This window comes from Branchiostoma floridae, chromosome 6, assembly GCF_000003815.2.
Source record: "Branchiostoma floridae strain S238N-H82 chromosome 6, Bfl_VNyyK, whole genome shotgun sequence".
Taxonomy (NCBI): domain Eukaryota; kingdom Metazoa; phylum Chordata; class Leptocardii; order Amphioxiformes; family Branchiostomatidae; genus Branchiostoma; species Branchiostoma floridae.
Window position 1 is genome coordinate 22,206,468 of NC_049984.1, and position 7,226 is coordinate 22,213,693.

Sequence of the window (7,226 nt, forward strand, 5' to 3'; positions counted from 1 at the left end):
TGTCAATGGCGTGTAACATTGTTCAAGTACAATTTTAGGTCGACCGCAGATGGAGTTTTCGTTGTTATCGGTAGTTGGGCCAGCTTTTCACTTACAATGTATCAACTTCTGCTGTTGATGTGAAAGATCCATGTTGGGTTTTCAGGGTTTGTAGTAGGTATTTGTCTCTCTTTCAATCAACAGCAATGTTTGCAATCTCTTTCGCATTGAGTCCTTGCTTCTTAAGCTCCTCTTCATTTCTCTTCCAAGCTATCAGAATCTCTGGTATCATGCCTCCTTTCCTGACTTCTCTATTGTACTGTCTAAACGATCCAGGTTCTCTTCTCTTTTTCAGTACCCTTGTAACTTCAGATTGGTAATTGTGGTTACCACTTGGACAATGGCACTACAGACTTCTTATTGCCTTGTCTGTTGGAACATCTCCTTAGAGATAAACCCAAAGGCTGCATCCTTTACCTCCAGCAACAATGCTCGAAATACCCACCTGCACACTTGAAAATGCATTTCGGTTGGCGCAACGTAAGTCGTAATTTTAAATCCAGGTAGCGCAGTGGGCAACCTGAAATTTTTCAGTTGGAACACAGCTTTCCCCCACCTACATGCATACGTATTTATTTCTTGATAGAATAAAAGATAAGTTACATGTAACAACAGGGATGCCTAATAGGGGTGAGTAAATGGTACAGAAAATTCAGGTTCATGCAGGTCTGGTTCAGGTCCAGAGGTCCGGACCTGAACCTGGACCTGATTCAGTATGTGAAAACTTGTGATACCCCATTTCGCTACAACGAAATCTGTTTTGCAGAGTATTTGAGTACCACTGGCATTTTAAAATCCTACAAGGCTTACTGCCTCTGTGCGATTGAGTGTAAAAATTGGTAGAAATGAATACAGACTATACTATGATATACCTGTAGCCCGTTTTGTCCAATTTTGAGTTTGGATCAGTCCATTTTTGCCATGGGGGTGATTTGGAATAGTCCATATTTGCATGGGAAATACATTTGGAGGTTCAGATATCCACACTGATCTCTCCTGAAGTCAAATATTCTGCCAAGGATGCCAAAGTACAATTTCTAAGGCATTAAGCATGTTTGGTAGTATAGCATTATACTAGTTTAGTACATTGTCAACTTAAAAACTTCAGGGGGCATGTACAGGGGGGTTAGCAATCAAATATTTTCAAAATTTTTACATTTTCATATTCAGATGGACCGTCTCCATATTTCTAGGGGCGTATTTCATCAAAAACTGCATTTTTGCAAAATAGTGTCCCCCCCTAGTTTAAAACATGTGTACACGTCACCAGGTATGCTCAGTTATATCCCAAATACGAAAATATGACAATGTTGTTTGATCTCACAACAGCTAATGTCAGAATTCGAGCAATGGTTCTATTAGTGAGACGTGAACTTGTCCTACCTGTCTCCTCGGTTTAAACACATTGACATTTCGCTTTTCTCTTTCTCACTGATGAGTGATATCTTGAGCATTTAAGTGTTAAACTTTGAGAACGTATCCGTATGTTTGGTTCATTTCTGTGTAATCCATTTTTGTATATACCTAGATGAAAATATTTGGTCAACGTCTTTCTTTGAAGAGTGTTGACTGCCTGATTATCATGTATGTCACCCATAGCGACAAAAAGTTCCTTACTGTCACTCAATATCGTATCGCTGTAAGGAGACCAATAGAACATTCAAGAACTGTAAAAAATCTTTAGTATACCATGTATGACCTCAACGAAAAGTTTCCTAAAGGTAGATTTAATCTTTTCATAAGCAGATAAACGTTAAAGAAACTAAACAAAACAAATCTGAAATGCTTCAAACATTCTTCTTGTTAAGTATTCACAAAATATACTGTTTAATCTATGATAATGTAATACACAGTACCAAATCAGTCAGCAAAGCAAATTATTAAATTGTATTGAATCACAAAAATAACAACAAGGAAAAGAAAACAACAGGTAACTTACAGCCAGCATATCCGAGACGGTTCAACACTGATGTCAATTGTCTGGTATCAGAAGATGACTCGTGGGCTCACTGATTTACGTATAGATTGGTTTTTGTTTTCGTGGGCCTCAGTCAGTCTGTATAGACGAAGATTACTTTTTTTCTACGGATGACTATGAATGAAAAAAGCTATTTGACCCAAAATGTCTTCTGATTTTTAAGCAAGCAGTGTGTAAATTTATTTTTGTTCTTCTAAAAATGTTGAATTAGTAAATCTAATGGATTTTCAAACAAAGTCTGATAATAAACAAAGCGACACGCATATGAGCGATGCATACACCAACATCATGTTTGCATTTATGCCGACGTGATTTAAAAAAAGGCAATACTCGAGGCAGTTTCAAAGAAGAGCCGTTATTGCTAAGCGACGAAGGCGTCACCATTTCTACACTGGCTGCAGTTCTGCACACCACCGACAGTCTCCAACAGCTCACATCATGAAGGTGAGGCTAGCTCAAGGTTAGTCTTAGTGTGGTGGTATGGGAGTGGGGAGCGTTGCGTCAACTGGGAATCCGTGTGTGTCACTGTGTCAAGATATTGGACACGGAACAATATTAATTCCTAGGGGACGTGCGAGGAAACTGTTACAGTATTATAAGGTTATCAACCTTTCGTTAAAGACCCCAGAAATACTATATAAATTACCAAACCATACATGTACTTCTACATAAAAGTAATGTATATATATATATATATACATATAAACATATATATGTGTGTGTATGTGTGTATATATATGTGTGTATGTAAGCAGATGTATGACCAGATTGTCCTTAAATGCAGAGGTTGTCAATTGTACAAATTACCTTGCTGTAGTCTCCGCACAATTCGGTAGTTATAGAAACAGAAATAGGGGCCATAAAACCTTGGGAAGATCATAACTTATACCGGGATGACTCCTGCTCTTATCAGCAATTCCCGTGAAACTAGCTACTTCTTCCAGTATAGCCTCAGAGTCTTCCTACTGCTAAAACAGCGAGAAAACTGGGTGCCATTACCGTAGCAACAGGCTACCCACACATTATGCTGTATTTAGCTCTACATTATGTAGTCTATGGAAAGTACGTGAGTGTCTAAATAAAGTTGAACCATGCATATGAGTATATACATGCCACCACCTCCCATACCTCATCCAAAGTCTTCAGACGAAGAAGTTGGGCAAGTCTACTTTAGGCATTCCCAGGAAAGGGGAGCTCAACGCCATGAGACATCTCAATTTATAGAAACATATCTTACTTCTATTTGTCTAGTACATAACATCGCCTTTCGAAAGTTTGTAAATGTTCCATCTAACTACTATAAGTTATCGTAAGATCTTGTGACCATTGGAATGTGCCTTTTTTTAGAACACAGTGTCCAATGCCCAATTTGTTTATTCAATATTTTTGAGCGTCTACGCAAGTCATGCCTCGGCCCTGAGCGAGTCTCATGATCAGTTGTACTGCTGAGTGCGAGACGATTCCAGAATCTTTACCGTAAGTCACAATCTTTGGTCTTTGCATCATACCGGAGCTAGAATCTGTCACGTTATATAAGATTAACACAACTTTAAGAACCTTATGCCAATTCATAGGATGCCGATTAATAGGACATTTTTTCTTACCCATCCGCAGTAGAAACACATCTGTATGTACTGTTTCGAAGGCATTGAATGTTGTTTTGCCCCAGTTGCTCACATTGAGTAGATGTATCTGATATTCCGTCGGACCACAAACAAATCAACAAGAGGTTCAACAAGACTGTTGTCATGATCTTACTCAACAAGGCCATGTTCCATTAAGTAAATGTTTCCGAGCAGATTCATTTTCCCCACAAAGAGTGAGCTCAAAATTAATGACCATGTAGAGTGTAGACCTACGTTTGTAAAAAAGAATGAACGTATAAACGTAACAAGATGTTTAAACAGAGTAGATGTATCTGATTTTATGGAGTACAACAATAAATTAACTAAGCCATACTATGATTTTAACACAACGTTTAACATGAACTTTATCAACAAGGAGAACTCTTCAAGCGTACATTAAGTTAACACACCACGAAAAAGGAGGCAACATATTTAGTAAAAGTACCAATTTGTGATGAGTCCCTAAAATAACATCAGTATAACGTGTCAGCTGCACGCTCAACATTCGAGTTCTTCAAATCCTAGCAGTGATACATAAAAGATGACACGTGGGCTTCTTCATCTAGATATAGGTTAATTTGTCTGTCCATTGACGTCACGTTTTGTTTTCAGTGGGCGGCGGAACTGATGCAGTGCATAAGGCCACATAGGATTTGGGATGACCAATTTTCACGTGTATGGCACTCACGATATTGAAGTAAAAGAGAGAGACGTCGAGTAACGGGAACGTTTGGAACTTTGGAAAAAGACCACGGGATTGTAGAAAAGTGACGCCTCTTACCATCAGCAGATACCACGGTTTTCAATACAAAATCGTAACATGTCGTCAAGAGGTATCGAAGCCATGGCTGAAGATTCATCCCCTGACAACATCTTGAGTGAAAGTATAGCAACACCTGGTGTAGAGGCTGAAAACGGACAAGCAGTCAGTATCGCTGATGATGTGGACAATATACCATGTGCTGTCGCAAACATGGAACGGGATGACATGGCGTGTGGCACAACATCAGGGAACATTCGTCACACCCAAACGAACAAGGGAATAGATAAACCTTTCCATGGGTCAGTTGAATGTGATGTCGTCCAGCCATATGCTGTTAGATACGAGGTAAATGATGTTGCAGCTGAAAACGGACAAACAGCCAGTATCGCTGATGATGTGGACATTATACCATATGCTGTCGCATACATGGAACGGGATGACATGGCGTGTGACACAACATCATCAGGGGACATTCACACCCAAACGGGACAGTTCTTGCAGACACAAACAGCGGCTCCAAACAGCACCAATGATGTCTTGACCAGCCCATCGAGCAATGATGGAAATGCCTCTGATGTTGTCAATGAGGAAAGGCAACATGCCCCGAATGCGCTTCATCCGAATCCGATGTACGTTCCAAACGTCCAGCATCCTGTATCTTGCGGTAAGATGTGTCTAAAAAATGATGAATATATTATGTCCAAAGACTTTGATTAATCTATCGGTTTGTATGCCAATTTGTTTTAAGGCAGAGCTTGGCTTCCAGTTAAGTTGATAAAAGATGTCGATAAGTGATTTATTAGGATGGACGTTCCGTTTGTGAAGCTAAACCAAGTCTTATTCCAAGGTTTAAATTTCCAACTTCTTGAGAAAAATTCTTTGTCTTTTAATCATAACTTGTCTGTTTATTGAGATACAATTTACCTTTGTAATGCAACACGATTTTTCTTACATTCAATATGCTATGTTGCGATGTATTTGATATAACGTGCAATGTTTTAGAATGTACACGCCAGCAGGTATTCTCAGTTGTAAGAGGGGTCATAGCCCTTGCTCTGTTCATCGCCGGCGGAGTCTTTCTCTGGTTATTCTTTGATTCCGACACACTACCGGTAAGCTTTCGTCCTGCAATGAGAGGCTTTGTCCCGCATGCCATAATGACATAGATAAAGGAATTCCACTTCATGAGGGATTGTCCAACCTATGAAGAAGACCGCCAAAAGTTATTACAATCTATTGTACGAGGGGTGATCAATAAGTTCTCGGCCTCACCAAGAAATAATAAGCACAACTCAAAATTTGAGGCACAACTTTATAGTATGAAGTCTTTTATCAATATCCTCCAAATTACAAATCATTGGAGTCATTACTTTCCAGGCATTCGTTTTTCTCTAAATTAGAAGGTAGGTGGGGAGAAAAAGAAGGGTGAAGTGTGATCAGACAATTTGACCTCACACCTCAGGTTGCAGATCAATTGTCCACCTTTTTATTCGTTATCCCTTACCTGACGTTACTGGGTGTCGCCTGCAACATAATGATCACAATAATTTGAATTTTGGTACACATTTATATAAGACTTTGTACATGTACGCGGGGTTATCAATAAGTCCTCGACTTTACCGAGAAATAATAAGCACAGCTCAGATTTCGAAGCAAAGATGTCAAGTATAAAGTCTTATATAAATATATACCAAAATTCAAATTAGTGTAATCATTACTTTGCAGGCGACACCCAGTAACGTTAGGTGAGGGAGAAGGAAAAAATCGAGGACAATTGACCTGAACTGAGTGTGCGGGTCAATTTGCGCTGCTGGAAGTTAGAAACCTAATTCTTTTTGCTTGAAATAGGAAGAGAATCATTAGCAAACATTTTGACAATGTCTTTTGTTAATTTATGGCATGGGGAACTAGACCCACACATGTCTGATCAAAATTCACACCACTTTTTTCTCGCCATTTACCTTCTAATTTAGGAAAAACGAATGCCTGGAAAGTAATGAATCCAAGAATTTGAAATTTGGAGGATATTGATAAAAGACTTCATTCTATGAAGTTGTGCCTGAAAATCTGAGTTGTGCTTGTTATTTCTTGGTGAGGCCGAGAACTTATTGATCACCCCTCGTATGTAAGTCCGATACTGTACTACCTCATGCTAAGACTGAGGTATTCAATATGTTGTTATCATGTCCTGTTCATATATCTACCTGCGTAGCCAATTCATTTACAAAAACGAGACAATGCAATATTGACATAATGTTCTGAAAAGGTTTTTTAAAAAAAATTAGCTGAAAAGGTTAGCTTGTGTAATATTAACTAGACTGTTTATGCTGTTACATTACATTAGATTAGATTAGTTTAGTTGTAGTTGTATTTAGTTCAACTTCATTGTAACACTGATTGCCATACATTGTACCTCTTACAATTGTCGCACAATAAGGTTCTTCTTCTTCTTGCAGACTTGGTAGAGATAGCTGTAGGTTTTGTCCCGATTTCGAAAATATGTCAATGTTGTTTGATCTCGCGACAGCTGACAGAGGCTTACATCCGTCAAAATTCAAGCAATGGTTATATACTTTTTACCGGATAAAGCAATATGCCTTCTCACACTAGTTAGCACGCATGCGCGGGTGAAAGGGACTCTTGGTAATATGACGTAAACAGCCCCGTCCCTACCATGATTTCGATTTGTGTAACAATATCCGGGACGTAATGGCGCCAGCAAAATGGCGGAATGTTGATTTTCTGGGGGCCTTCAACTTTGACATATTACCCAGAGTTCCTTTCACCCGCGCATGCGTGCTAACTAGTGTGAGAAGGCCTA

At 39.1% G+C, this 7,226-nt stretch overlaps 1 protein-coding gene across 1 annotated transcript in view; it reads left to right on the top strand.

Moving 5' to 3' along the window:
• Positions 1–4,462: 4,462 nt before the first annotated feature.
• LOC118418203 (protein lin-41-like) overlaps positions 4,463–7,226 on the top strand; it is a 4,744-nt gene continuing 1,980 nt past the window's right edge. Inside the window, exon 1 of the mRNA XM_035824043.1 lies at positions 4,463–5,059. Within this exon, the coding sequence (XP_035679936.1) occupies positions 4,463–5,059 (597 nt within the window). The remainder of the gene's footprint in view (positions 5,060–7,226) is intronic.